Source organism: Leptodactylus fuscus, chromosome 5 (assembly GCF_031893055.1).
Source record: "Leptodactylus fuscus isolate aLepFus1 chromosome 5, aLepFus1.hap2, whole genome shotgun sequence".
NCBI classification, from domain to species: domain Eukaryota; kingdom Metazoa; phylum Chordata; class Amphibia; order Anura; family Leptodactylidae; genus Leptodactylus; species Leptodactylus fuscus.
In genome coordinates this window covers 125,798,601-125,813,789 of record NC_134269.1, presented here as the reverse complement: position 1 = coordinate 125,813,789, position 15,189 = coordinate 125,798,601, and the positions used below count along the sequence as shown (strand labels likewise).

General features: G+C 38.1%; 1 protein-coding gene across 1 annotated transcript in view; it reads left to right on the top strand.

Moving 5' to 3' along the window:
* PLXNB2 (plexin B2) overlaps window positions 1-15,189 on the top strand; it is a 144,432-nt gene that overhangs the window by 99,117 nt on the left and 30,126 nt on the right. Inside the window, exons 6-16 of the mRNA XM_075274165.1 lie at window positions 510-632; window positions 1,413-1,513; window positions 2,706-2,832; window positions 3,319-3,472; window positions 3,583-3,697; window positions 3,785-3,887; window positions 6,829-6,930; window positions 8,268-8,357; window positions 9,727-9,808; window positions 10,590-10,747; window positions 13,318-13,466. Of these exons, the coding sequence (XP_075130266.1) occupies window positions 510-632; window positions 1,413-1,513; window positions 2,706-2,832; window positions 3,319-3,472; window positions 3,583-3,697; window positions 3,785-3,887; window positions 6,829-6,930; window positions 8,268-8,357; window positions 9,727-9,808; window positions 10,590-10,747; window positions 13,318-13,466 (1,304 nt within the window). The remainder of the gene's footprint in view (window positions 1-509; window positions 633-1,412; window positions 1,514-2,705; window positions 2,833-3,318; window positions 3,473-3,582; window positions 3,698-3,784; window positions 3,888-6,828; window positions 6,931-8,267; window positions 8,358-9,726; window positions 9,809-10,589; window positions 10,748-13,317; window positions 13,467-15,189) is intronic.

Sequence of the window (15,189 nt, the reverse complement as noted above, 5' to 3'; positions counted from 1 at the left end):
TATGTAGCTAAAAGTTTCTGCAATTTGTTTTTGTACCAGTACGTTTGTTTCTTTGATTCTCGCCAACCTAATTGTTCCAACCATCATATGCTTTTGTATGTGGACAAGTCTAGATCTTTTCAGCATATAGGATGTTCTAAAGGCGTACAGCTAAGATGTCATATGATACAATTTCTCCTAAATTACTTTTCTGAGAGAGAAAGTGAAAACAGTCATTATGCAGATATTCCTTTCTTCCCAAATTCACTGTGCCAAGTACTAAACATAGAATTTTGTTGGCACCATTCAAGCACACGGCCCTTTCTTTATGCCGAAAACACTAGGCTATCAGGTTGATCAGTAGCAAGTTTTTAATTTGGAGTATGTCAGTAGTTGTGTAAGGGGAAAGACTTTTCTATAACCTCTACTACACCGTTCTGTTCGCTGCAGCTTATGGTTTAACCTCTTTTATTTAATGCTATTTTGCTTTACTCTGAATTGAATAAAACACTGTATCACTTATGTTACAGGCTTTTCTAGGTGAGCAGTCAAGAGAATACAGAGTTGTGCCGTTTGAGACCAAGAGTACAGTCAAGAATGGAATGGTTTTTGATGCTAAAAAACAATATATCTATGTCATGACTAAGAAGAAGGTTGGTACAGCCTAAAGTTTACATATGCAAATAAATACTACTTTAATTCACACAGGCAGCCATATGCCATTGATCTACACATTTAATTACAATTTTTTTAATTCTTTTATGATTATATACTGTTTCCATAGGTGTGAATATCTTTTATAAAACTCACCATTTTACTTATCTCATTAGTTCAACTTCAATGTTAGACTTACTTGATTTGTAGATCTACAGAAAGGCCATACTTGGAATATTGGGGTGGATTCACTCATGAAGCTGCACTTTATTGCAGTTTTTTATGTAATTTTTGAACCAAAGCCAGGAATCAATTAAAAAGGAATGGAAAACATACAGCAGGAACTTGTACTTCTCTTTCATGGATCACTTCTGGATTTGACCAAAAGCAAAAAAAAAATACTGTTTGGTGAACCTGCCAATTTTGACAGGAATGGCTACCTTATATGTGGAGGCTCCCTAACTCTCCTCTGATAGTAGATGTTGGAGAAATAAAGATCAAGCAGTTGGATTTGAACATGCCCGATTAATTTTTTTTCTCAAGAAAATAAGCCATTGCCATGGTTTTTGCAGACCGCTGTCTAACATCTTTGGTCCACCTGAGTATACCTTAGTACACATGGAATAGGAACTTGTTAAAAATACGTATGCATGCTTTACAGATTTGTTGTGCATTAATCCAATATAATCTGATGGTACCATTGGGTTATTATGCGTATTACACTGTAGACTTCACCAGGGTGACGAACACTTTCTTATTTAAAATTCTCCTGTGTCTAGGTTCATCGTGTTCCTGTTCAGGACTGTGCCAGGTATTCGGACTGCAATGAGTGTATTCAAGCCAAGGATCCTTATTGTGGGTGGTGCGTGATAGATGGAAAGTAAGTGAAGATGAAGCTTTGTTGGCAGTAGTGATTGAGAGTCTTTGTGTAACTTAAACCATTTCAGTCACTCAACTATAAGCGGTAAATGGACAGTGGTAAAAGCTCTACCAAATCACAGAGCAGCAGTCAATCGTATTCGAAGCTTAGTAGTCCAATGGGAGGTTCAATCACTACTCTCACGCCACACTTATAACTTTGGCACCTATATGTAGGAAAGACATTGCTAAACTAGAGCAGTAGCAGATCAGGGACTTTTTTATCGTCTGCTGATTTGAGGCAGGTATTGTAACAGACTCTCCGACAGAGCCTCTGGGAAAATGTGAAAGTAGAGTTAGATTACAAAAACCGGTTATCAAACTTAAGGTTATTCGGTGTGGAATAACATAAGGTTTCGCTCTGTGTGAAAAGCTCTGTGGGAAAAACCGTGATGCGTTGTCACCACATGAGACCTTAGCCTAAGGTTGACAAACCCTTTCCATATACATATTAGATCATACTGTAGAAAGCACCGGAGAGGGGTCCCAAACATCAAACCTATTGCAAAGAGCAACCTTCACTTTGTCAGTCTATGTATTTTCCCATTGATTTGTGTGGGTGACTTATAAGGGTAAATTCACACAGGGATTTTTGGTCAGGATTTTGAGGCTGTATCCGCCTCATTGAAATCAAAGGGAGCCGGTCAGTTCTTTTTTCTGGGAGGCGGTTTGTTCCTGCTCTTGGAAAAAGAAGCGAGATGCTCATTCTTCAGGCCGTTTCGTCTCGCAATTTGGCCTGAAGACACTCCCTCCTGTGGACTAGGTCCATTCATTGGGCCTACTAATCGGGAGTGGAGTGCGCGACTAGATGCTGGACCAGTGCACCGGCTTTCAGTCGTTGCTACCCAGTTTTTGGTCTGGAGAGGCCGCCTTAGGTTCCAGACCAAAAAAACCCATATGAACTTACCCTAATACTCCCTTTCCACAAGCAGCAATTGCTACAAATTAAAATTGCAGTTTCTCTAGGCTTCTCCCAGTAGTCTCAGCTGAATGTCTTGAGGAACTGATGTGACTTGCTCCCTGTTGTATATCCTACAAATGGTTTTATCATTGTTTCACCATAACAAAAATTATTTAATTCTTCCTATGTTCTAGGTCTTGAAATTGTCCACCAGTCACACAGTTTTATTGTATGCTCTCAATATCATTTTCAGATGCTCCTTAAAAGATGCCTGTGATCGAGCCAGTGAACCAAATCACTGGTTGTGGAGTCCTGATGGTGTCTGCTTGAAGATTGAGAGTGCACAACCAAGTAATATGAGTGTTAAACATCTTAGTAATGTAAGTAGCAGTTATCTCGTACACATACACAATATGTTTTTGGCTATGTGGGAAAGTACACGGAGAAAAGCCATGCTAGCTCCATGCAGATTCTGTCCATTGTGCCATTTATTTTTATGCATAGGGTAATCCATTATGCATTCACAACATACTTTGCTGTAATACCGGGAACTATTTACCCTTCTGCTCTCAACCTATAAAGCATTTTTCCTATTTTCTTTTCCATTAGACTTGAGAGGACTGTTGAAGGCTGTTTTTTTTGTTTTGTTTTTTTATTAATATCATGAAGTAATGATTATAAAAGCCCATTTGTTTCCAATAGGTCTATTATGTTTCTTTTTTTTTTCTTTTTTTTTTTTCCTTCTGACCTATCTTTTCTTCAGAGTAAAAAAAAAACAAAAAAAAACACATGCTATATAAAAAGTATTATTATGGCTGCTGGAATCTTTTTGGTTTATCAAATACTATTTGATTTGTGTGCTACAGGTTAGGTTAAGATTGGCACCGTCCATACCATTGCATGAAGATGACCAGCTGACATGCATGTTTGGAGGAAAGAACCAGGCAGCCGTTCTAGAAGATGATGGATCTATCTCTTGTCCTCACCCTGATAATATTCCTGCCACTGCGATTGGCATGGGTAAGTATAATAACAAATAAAGATATGGGAAAAGGGGAAAGTACATGTATACCTTTATGTATGTATACCTGTATATGGTAAATTAATGTTTCTCTGTAATCTTGATGCAGATTATGTTAATGTCCCTGTTGAACTATATGTGACGGGAAAAAGTGTGTTCTTGGCCAACTATACCTATCAATTCTACAGCTGTGAAGAATCTATGAATCTTTCAGAAAATTTACCGTAAGTTATTTGAGCATTACCTTGTTTTGGAGTTTGACTTGCTTTCACTCCAGGATGTAAGTAATAGAAATATGTTCTGATCCCCAGATGCATTTCTTGTGTAACTACCCAGTGGGAATGTCGATGGGACATAAAAAATCATAAGTGTGTTGACATGTCTCCAAGTAATGAACATGAAACAATCGGCCAGGTAGGATGCTAACATTATATAAGTTGTAAATTCAGTTTCCGTACTGAGTTGTTGTTATTCATTTAAAGAGCTATTCCCTTCTCAAGGATCGTAGTCAAACTTGCTGCTAAAGTTAACTGAAGAGTTTTACCCAACATATTGTGAGAAGAGATGAAAGGCCTCGTTTCACACGGGGCAAGAGGGGGTGGATTTTGGCACTGAATCCTCCTCAACATCCGCCCCCTCACAATAGTGATCTATGCAGACTGCTAGTGTCCTTTTTTCCGTGAGTGGTTTGTTGGACAAGATTTTGAAGTATGTCTGTGGAAATGCAAGCCCATTCAGCCAAAATATCAATTATGAAGTCAAGCAGTGAGGTTAAATGAGAAGATCTTGCTCAGAATCAAAGTTCATGTTGTTTGATGTTTTTTCCCCATAGGTGTTTGATAGGGGTCAGGGTTCTCCAGTTCCTCTACGCCAAATTTCTCAAATGTTAGAAACACGGCTTTGCACACTTGGACACAGTCTTGCTGAACAGGAACAGGCTTTCCCTAAACTGTTGCTACAAAACTTGAATCTTAGATTTTGTAAAAAATAAAATAAATTATAGTATTTGCATGTTGTAGCGTTAACTTGTCTTGTAAAGGGGTGACACTGGCTATTTAGATCAGTGTAGTAGTTCATTGTCTAGCTGCTGGGTATTAGAATGCAGCAGCCCAGCCAGAGATCTATGTGTATCTCTGACTGGAACTGGGATGGTCAGTGGGCAGGTAATGACAGCTCGAGGAGTAGGAGCCATGTCTAGAGGGACAGGTGAGGTCTGAGACTACTACACATTGTATCACTGAAGACCCTGGGATCCTACAGCAGGCAAGAAAGAGAAGAGAAGTAGGTCTAGAGTGAAAGTGGCCTGAGGAATAGGTTTCGAACTGCCAGGTAGAAAATCTGGTTTATTGTCATAGTACAGTGTGGTTGTAGTACAGTACAAAGTGGCAGTTTTGGCATTGTGTATGGTGATTGTATGCTTGTGTGCAACTTCTGGGCCATATATACCCATATTATGAAGTTCCTGGCACACAGTTCACTCAGGCATATTTAGCAAATCATACGTTTCACATGCTTATGGTTAAAGTCACATTTTATGACAGCGCCACATTTAAAGTCACTGAGGGAAATTTATGAAGACTAGCGTTAATCTTGGAGTTGACGAAGGGTACACCTCATTTATGATGAGGCCCATCCCCCTTCACAAATGCCTTGCGCCCATAACCAGGGCCTGTGCCTGGAGGAGAAGTGTGTGAGCTGGCTTATATTTCCCTCATCATTTTATTTCAGGTGTAAATGATGATAAATCTGGCAGGGCCGGGGAAACACGGTGGCTCAGTGGTTAGCACTGTAGCCTTGCAGTTCTGGAGTCCTGGGTTCGAATCTCACCAGGAACAACATCTGCAAAGAGAGTTTGTATGTTCTCCCCGTGCTTGCGTGGATTTCTTCCCATTCTACAAAGATATACTTAAATGAAAAAAGAGAAAAAGAAAAAAAAAAGTACATTGTGATCCCTATAATGGGGCTCGCTATCTACATTTAAGAAAAAAAAAAAAAAAATCTGGCAGGGCCTATGGTCCTGCATGCACTTGCTGTGGCTCTTTTCCAGTAAAGTGGCAAGGATGGTGCAGAAAATAAAAAGTCACAATTATTTCGCAAAAAACCCTGATTTGCACAGAAAATTGCAACTTTTGATGCCTTGTATAAACAAGACATACTAAATCTGCCCCGCTGAGTTCTTCAGTACCTCTACTACTTTAGTAGGTTTGGCTGTGTTCTTGCTTTTATGCACCGATTTGCAACGGTTATGGCTGAAACGGCTGAATAATTTTGAGGGGTGTCCAGATTGTTTTTGTTATATAAAGCATGCTGAGAAAGTGGGATCCTTATCCTCCACAAAAGTCTAGTATAAAACAGTGAGTAGAGCATTGGTAGAAGTTGAGGGAAGCAGCCGCAAGATATGCTGGGGGAGCAGCAGCAGTCTACCCCTTATCATATAGCACCCGCCTTGTACCTTATGAGAAGGAGCTCAAACACTCGTCATGCTTAGAGAAAGTCATTTGCCGAGTCAGACTCAACTTGTTGTACTACAGTGACTGAAATATTACAATGATACACCTCTAAGTGATTATACATTACTTAATAAAAAACAGGGCCTACAGTTCTATCAACTCTGTTGGCAGTATGTAGAGCTGTAGCAGTATGTACAGATGTAGCATTTGCAAAAGAGGGGAATTGTAGCTTCTAATGGCTGTATTTCAAGTTTTATACCATGTAGAAAAGTGGTTCTGGTGTCATATGAAAGCTCATTTTCTACTTCTACTTGCTACCAAGTTCACAGCCATTTAAAAAATAAATAAATAAAATAAATCTGAGATATCACTAACTAAAAACACAGTAAGGAATTTGAGCTCTATATGCAGCAATTCATTCTGAATATAAAAATCAAATTCTCGACTGTGTTTTTAACTAGTGATTTCTCCATTTTTATATGACTCCAGAACCACTTTTCTGGTTAAATAAATAAATAAATGGTACATAAAGCCATTTCACTAGACCGTCGTCCCTTTGACAAATGCTACATCTGCACATACTGCATTGAGTATTGGGGTGTTTGGGACAGAATCTTCTTGGAAATGCTTGGCTAGAGCATCGCTGGTGCTAACTTTCCAGCTTGTTTTATATTCTAGTATATTTTGGGTATTGTAATGTTTACAAAAAACCTCTGACACGATGACAAGAAAAAAAAAAAAAAAAGTCGCTTATACGTCAGTGCTAAGGATGAGCCTGCAATGCTGGATTGGCTGCCATGAAATTTAAGCCATGCAATTCCTTCCCCTGTCTGAAAACAGCTATTAGCACACACAGTGAAGAGAAATGCATTTTTTAGACTTATTTATCCTTTTTACCCTTTCAGGAAGAAAACTGTCCACAGTTCTACCAACTAGATCCATCATTTATACCGATGGAGCTTAAAAGTACTATACGGTTTTATGGGAAGAATCTTGAACGTTTCCAAGTAATGTACCATTTACTGTTTTCTATCAATTAGTGGCTACCATAGACCATTAAGGTGTATTGCATAGATGTATAAACCTTAATGTTACATTGAAGCATCTGTTCTTCAACTTGTCCCTGATTGGATCATTCACTCTCTTCCTTTTGGGGTATCAGGTGCAGTATATACTGTATGTTCTTCTTTTTACCAGGGTGTAGCTAGCAGCCCTTTAGCCATACAGTACTACTTTTCATGCATCTGTTAACGCTCCAAATGTATGCTAGCAATAAGTTAGGGGCAGATGGGAGTATGACTGCAGACAGTACATTACTTATTTGTAGTCTGTAACCATGGAAACCATTACTAATTGTAAGGTATCGTTTAATTCATCATTAATGTATCCTGTGCATGAGAGATGATCAGCTTAGTGATACATAGCTGTCTATGATTTGAGTTAGGATTTTCATGTAAAAGGTTGTAAGAACATCGCATAACTAGATATCTTGGAGCTTAGCATCCTCCTCTGTCATGTTATACATTTTTACTTGAAAACCCTGCTAGATATACTTATTTTGGACAAACTTGAATAAGCTTTACCATTTGAGGCTTGTTTCATGGGATGGTTGGCAGGTTTGCTTACATCAATCAGAACCAGTAAACCCTAAACCCATGTGACCTTGCGTCTGCAAAGTATAAGCGGGCTTGGTATATAGCAATAGAATCATTCCCTGTCACTGACAGACTTTACAGTGTCATTCTGACACCACCAGACTATACTTGTATATGTATGTGTGTGTTTTGCTGCATCTTATGACCCTGGGTTCACACCAGCGTTCGAGTCTCCGTTAACAGGTTTCCGTGTTCTGCATGCAGAAGACGGAAACCTGTCATGCCGAGTCCGGTCGTGAGTGCCGGTGAGCGTTTTATGCTCTCCGCGGTGAAACTGATTGTTTTTTGTTAAACCGGACACAGAGTACTGCATGTCCTGTGTCCGGTTAAAAAAAAAAAAAAAAAACGGTTTCGCCGCGGAGAGCATAAAACACTCACCGGCACTCACGGCCAGACACTTTTCAAACCCATTCAAATGAATAGGTTTGAAAGATGTCGGCAGGTTTCCGTCTCCTGCCCTGTTTTGTGCAGGAAACGGAAACCTGCAGAACAGAGTCCTGGGCGCAGATGTGAACGAGACCTGAGACTGTCACACTGTTAGCACATTACACTATTAAATCTCTGTATTTTAAAAGGTCTGAGTTACACGTTATTTGTATTGGTAACCCTTACAGCCTTAATGTTTTTAGAAGGTTCAGGAAAATTATTGTCCTGTAATTCAGTTTTTTGTTTTATCTTCAAAAATGTAGGGAAAATCTTTTATTGCTGGGAATGATGAGCTCAAGTTCAAAGCTCCTGTAGTAGAGGAAGCGGACATGTTCTCTCTCTCAATTCCAGAGGTATTTCTTTTAATCCATTTTCCTTACATGACTTGCTATACAATGTTCAGGGGTTCTCTAAAAGTGTCTAGTACTAGATGTTCTCTGTAACTTTTTAACCCTTTCAGGACCAAGGGTCATCGATCCATCAATGCTCAATTCAAATTATGCTTATATATATTACATGCCAGTAATCTTTTTTAGGAGCTTGACATACCTTAACTGTTCTGATTTATGAGGTTTTAAATCAGTAGCAAATATTTATAAATTAATACAATCTTGTTTTTTTTTTTCCATTAAATGTCAACATATTTTCCACGTGTACTATTTTATACATGCATATCATAATCTGCACTATATTTTCTTATTACAAAGATCACCTATTAGTATATTTTATACTAAAGATTTTGGTATTATATGATATAAGATGCAGCATGTGCTTATTTGTTCTTAACATGTTACACTTTTTTTTTTTTCAATTATACTACGGTGTTAATGCAATGACTGCATCATGTTGAAAACGTAAAACAATTTTTACAGTTGAAATTATTTGCACATTATTTGTACATTTTCATGAGTTATTTAATCTGTGTATATGTGTGTGTGTGTGTGTGTGTATATATATATATATATATATATATATATATATATATATATATATATATATATATATATATTTACATTTTTTACATCTTTTGATGCAACAGATTCTATAACATGGCATTTTAAATCTCTATATTTTAAAAGGTCTGAGTTACACGTTATTTGTATTGGTAACCTGGTGTTAAACACCCTTACAGCCTTAACACATAAAGCTTTCTCTCCTGACTAAAGAGGGTACACATTTGTGTACGTAACTAACTTTTAGGTTATTTTATGGTATCCATAGTCAAATACCCCCTTTTTTTTTCCTTTGGGTGCATATTTTGCATGTGTTTTTTTTTTTTTTTTTTTTTTTCCCTTAACTCCTTAGGAGCTTTATGATTTCCCAGTGGTGCCAGACTTCAGAACACGCAAAATAGACTCCCCAGTGTATTTAAAAAGTTATAGATTGAAAATAAGCGCTTTTGGCTCTCTTTATTTTTTGTTGGATTGTGGTGCCAGATATGATGCGCTTTTCTTTTCTTTTTTTTCTTTTTTTTTTTTAAACGTTGGAGATGTTTCATATGGACCATACTTTTTATACATGCTATTTGCGGTTTAGCAAGATCAATTTCATATTCATATGGCAACTTTATTTGAATAAGCAGATATACCCCACTTGTGCACAAAAACTTCATTTTTTTACAGTAATCTATACAAACATGAAGGTCTGCATATAAATAGTAGGTTTGTTTGTAATTTGCACCTCTTGTATAGCAATATGTAATTTGTCTCCATTTCTGTTTAGTTACCCGCTCAAGATGAAGAATCTGTTGCCCTTGATGTTTACATTAAAGTGAATGATCGGAAGATTGACAGTAAACTAAATAGTATGTCCATTTTATTAGTCAATTATGACTGTATTTCATCAAAAACCAGATTGTGCAATTGTAACAACAGCTTTTAGAGCTCAGAACTACTGTATAGTGGTTACATGACACATCAGAAAATGGCACACTAAGGCCTAGTTCAAACGGGCACGGAATAGTGAATTTTGGTCCCGATTTTGACGCTGGAAGCCACGCCAAAATCGGGACCAAAATATGCCTGCCGCGACTGTCAGTCACGGCTTACCGCTCCAGAGTAGGCCCAAAATGAATGGGCCTAGTCCAAAGGGTGCTGCCACGAGGCAGACGCCGCAGCTCAATGAGCCACGGGATCCGCCTGATGAAAGGACAGCTCGCTTCTTTTATTCCGCGAGCGGCAACATGCCGCTCACGGAAAAAAGATAGCTATCGGTCTCCATAAACCACCATTGTGAGGGGGCAGATTATGACGTGGATTCCGCGCCAAAATCTGCCCCCTCTTGCCCATGTGAACGAGCCATTATTCATTTGACCAAAATCCTGTGTGTATTAACTCAGTGGCTTTTCTACAGGTAAAGCAGAGCTGAATTTGTAATGTAACTTTCTTTTGTGTTTCTTAATAACACACTGTGTTGAAGGCCACTGAACCTAAAGTAGAAAGTTTTTCAATGTAAAGCTTATATTTATAACGGTTACACCAGTTAAGGGGATTGGTCGAACTCTGTAATTCTATTGTACTTTGTTATATGTTATAATTTGTTATAATGTTATGGTAGGTAACATTTTGGTGTGTTTTTATCTTCAGTAAGCCTCTACAACTGCTTTTTTGGAAGAAGCGATTGCAGTTTGTGTCTGGCCGCTGATACAAAGTACGAGTGTGTCTGGTGTGGAAACAAATGTGTCTACAAGGATACATGTAAAGTACCTCCTGCAACAGTGTGTCCTGAGCCATTAATCAAAGATGTAAGAAATATTGTTTTTTTTTATTTTCGATGTCTGTCTGCAATTTTTCCTTATTTTAATACATATATATTTGTCAGTCTATGTAAGATGTTTAAATTTTCCTCCTGTAATATCTTCCTTACTTAATATATTTTACTACATGATTAAAGTCACTGTTACTTTCTGTAGATCAATACTCACCTGCTGCTGCTAAGTATGTCAGAGCATTTACTATAGTACATTTATATTTACTACAGTGTGCAGAGTGTTTGCACTATTCTCCCAGTTTATTGCTGTGCTTCTATTACATCAGACTGTCAGAGTTGTAGATTTAGAAAAGTTTGCTCACCTTTTGTGGTTATTTATGTTGAAAGTCTTACTCTGAAAATTCTTTTTTCTGAAATAGTTTGTAAATAATACATGCAGAGTTATGTTTTTCCATTGAGCTGTTTTTCCCATTTCCTCTGTCTTGGGATTTCCACAGGCAAAGATGCAGAATTTTGTTTAATTTACCGGCGATCAATACAGTTGCCTGCTGATAAGTAGAGGAAGCGCTCCACATCATTCATTTCAGTGCCACTGTGAGCCCATCTCAGACTGTAGAACCTTTTTTTTTCAGTGGTTTTCACTTTTGTTTTTGTTTCTTTCCCTGAGGGTGGCTTTTCTATGCTTCACATATTTATTTTCTGGGTTTTTTAGTTGTTTTGTGAAGCTTAAGATTGGGATGGTAACTACATCCTACTTGAGGCTTGTCAGCACACTCATTAGATGATAGCATATTATACATATTGAATTCTTTATGGCATTATTTCCTATACTGAAATCTTGCAGCCTTGGATGTGTTTATAAGCTATGGACCCAGGTTAGTTAGGTAGTTTTTAGTTTGTTATTAAACACTGTATGGAGCAAAAAAAAAAAACTGCATAAATAAGCCACCTGTGTGTATGGGTATGTTAAGGTGCTTCAGGCTAAGGCCCCCTTAGCGGGCTGTAGGAAAAACCATGACGGAAAAATGCAGATCTTTTCACAGAAAGTCCACAGAGTTTTCTTTTCCATTGCAAAAATGCAATGGTTTCTGCTTCAATTATACCTACAGGTAAACCGGCGCTTTCATGTAATTGACATGCTGCGATTGCCAAAAATGCAATGGTTTCGAAAATCGCTGCGCATATTTTCCTGCAATGTGTGCATGGGATTCACTAGAATCCCATTCACTTTACAGGGACGGTAAAAACCATGGCATTTATGCCACATGGGGCCCCGACCTAAAGGCGTGTTCTCCCATAATAACGTATCACCTATCCACAAAATAGGTATTTTACTGTGTGACACCTAGGACTGTCACCAATCACAGGGAAGGTCCCATTTTCCCAGTCTGAATAAAGCATCAGTTTGCGTGCTTATGTTCAGTTTTCCATTGGACCGAAGGAGATAGCTTAGTCCAGCACTTGGCGATCTCTTTGTCACTTTCATAGACTTTGAATTGAATGGCTACATTGTGCTCTACTGATATTCCATTCAGTCTGGACACTGTTCCCATTCTCAGGATTGGTGAGTGTTTCAGTAGTGATACCCCTCACTCACTGCTTAGTTATTTATAATATATATATGTTATAATTTTAATATATATTTACATTTTATACTTCGGGTAGGTGACCAGATGCTATCTTTTAAGTTATATCAATATAGATGGCAAAAAGTCTAGTAGTTATTTTGAAAGCAGCACTGCCACATATTTTTCTTTTTGGTAATATATGTCCTTTGGCCTGTTGTTGGTTCACATTACTGTTATTGTATGTACATTGCTCAGGCGTTAAAAGACAGAGGCAGATAGAGTCCCCTCCACCTGGTGTCAGTCTGTATTCACTCTCATGTAAAAGAAGACACAAGCTTTGTTCGGCCATGTTGTGTACTTTTCTGATGGAAGAAAAAGCTGTGCATGCAGGACTTTCTTTTGTTACTAAAGTAAACAAACATGATGGAAGAAAGCGTCCATCGTGTTTTTTAACTATAGTCAATGGGAATGGATGCAGATGGATGAGAGCAGTTGACTGTAACTGTAATGTGAACATACCCTTACTTAGCACATGGCACAGCTGAAGGCAAGAAGGGAGTGGATAACCCACAAATAAAGCCTGTGGTACAAAGATTAGCTGTACTACTATTTACCTTATAAGCATTTCTAATGGACCAGAGAATCAAAAATTTAGTGGGAGTGCTTCTTTAACCTATGTCAGTATATTATAATCATCCTTCTCACTTCTGTTTCCATTATGATTTAGTGTACACAGCCTTTTGAACTTATTTTCTGTCCCATTGATAATTTTATCACTTACTGAAAGGAGGTGATTGATGTTTGTGGATTCAGGTGCAAAATGTGGCCAAGATCTGAACATGGTTTACGGAAATCGCCACTGGAAACGTGTTCTTGCCACATAACTGCAAAACCTCGTTCATTTATTTGCTGTGTTGTTGTCAAACATAGGGCATTTGTTTGGCAAAATTGTGTATGAACAGTTTTTTTTATTTCTATTGTACTTTAACTACTCTCACACATTTGGTATATTATAATATGACATCTTTACCTTTAGTTTACACCAAAAGCGGCGCCCCTGAATGGAGGTATACTGCTCACGATAATGGGATCAAACTTAGGAATAACTTCTAAAGATGTGGAAGAAATTAAAGTTGCAGGTGTGAACTGTACATTCAAGCCAGAGAGCTATTCTGTTTCTACCAGGTGAGTTTGTTTGCTCACATTTTTTAATCTTACAGTATATGAAGAAATCTAATATGCATTTCCCCCTTTATCAAATTATGTTTTTAAAGCGGTTGACTGCAATGGGATCTGGACTGTAGTAACACCGCCTGGTGACCATGTGGTATTTGGCGCTATCTGCTTCTGGCTCTCTGCTCTGTATAGTATACAGCTGATCCATTCTCAACCATAAGATACTTATTGGCTTGAAAAACCTTTTAAGTTTTGACCTTGGGCCACCTGAGAGCTTTCACAAAACCTTGCCTGCTAGGGATACATTTGCATGAGCACTACTTCATTAAAGTCTGTTTAGCAGGGCGACAGTCCCACAAAAAATACTTAAAGGGACTTTCTCCACTAACAATTACCATTATCATGTGGATAAGGGGATAAATGGTTGATCCACAGGTCCCCAACTTTCTCAAGAGCATGGGCTCTGTGATCTTCACCATTCCTATAGGATGTATATGAACCAGTATTCCACTCACATTGGATGCTCACATTCAGAGCCCCATTGATCAGACTCCTAGTGATATGACACTTGCCACCTTATCCCTGATCACGAGAACATGGATTATTTGATCCTCACTAGTCCAATAGACTGCATACACATAAGTACTTCATTCACATAGGACACACTAGAGTATTTTTTTGTGATAGCTCATAGTCCCATTGGTTAAGCCCCTGTGGATTGAGGATGAGTGGTGTTAGTGGAAAAATTCCTTTTAATGTTTTCGCTTACCAACCTACCTAATCTACCATGGAGAAACATCCTAGCGCTGAAGTAACTGACCATACCAAATGTGATTCCCTTTTCTCTTGATGTAAAAGTCTGTTGTGAGATATATGATTTCAACTAGACAATCGCAGAACTAATGAAAGCCATGACCATTATTTCTCTCTCTACCAACCCAGAGGAGAATAGTTTTGTGAAGGCTTGTCTGGCAATAATTTCTAAACTACAGGTGCTTTCATCTCCATACCCAAGGTCATAGGTGCCGCACTCCAGGATATTCGTGTGAAAACTTCATTGATTTAATAGCCTATAGTCAGTAGTGATGTTTCACTTTTTTTCTAATAAGTCCATTTATCCTAGAGCAAAAGTAACCTGGCACATGCAGATGAAGCTGATATTAAAGGGGCTCTAGCATTGAGAAAAGTCATTTTTAACTAAGCACATCCTTGCATAGCCTTTAGAAAGGCTATTTCACACATACCTTTTGTATGTAAATTGCCTCAGTGTTTTTTGAATGAGCCCGTTTTTATTCATATGCTAATTAGCTTCCAGCCAGCACAGGAAGTTCCCAGCAGCATTGCTCTTTGCTATTCTTTCCTATCTGTGTGTGCAAACAGGAAGCAGGAAGTCATCAGCAGCAGCCTGTGCTGTATACATACATAGGAAAGAATAGGCAGAGGGTGCACCAATTAGTATATGAATAAAAATGGGCTCATTCAAAAACCACTGAAGCAATTTACATACAAAAGGTAGGTGTGGAATAGACTTTCTAAAGGCTATGCAAGGATATGCTGATCTAAAAATTACTTTTCCCAATGATAGAGACCCTTTAATGACACATAAACCTATAATAAAGGTAGTTCATCAATATATTTTGCCTGGAAAATCCCTTTTAATACTTTCTAGGAAGTTGTTTTTTTTGTGTTTTTTTGTTTGTTTGTTTTTTTTTTAACTTCCCTCTGCTTATTA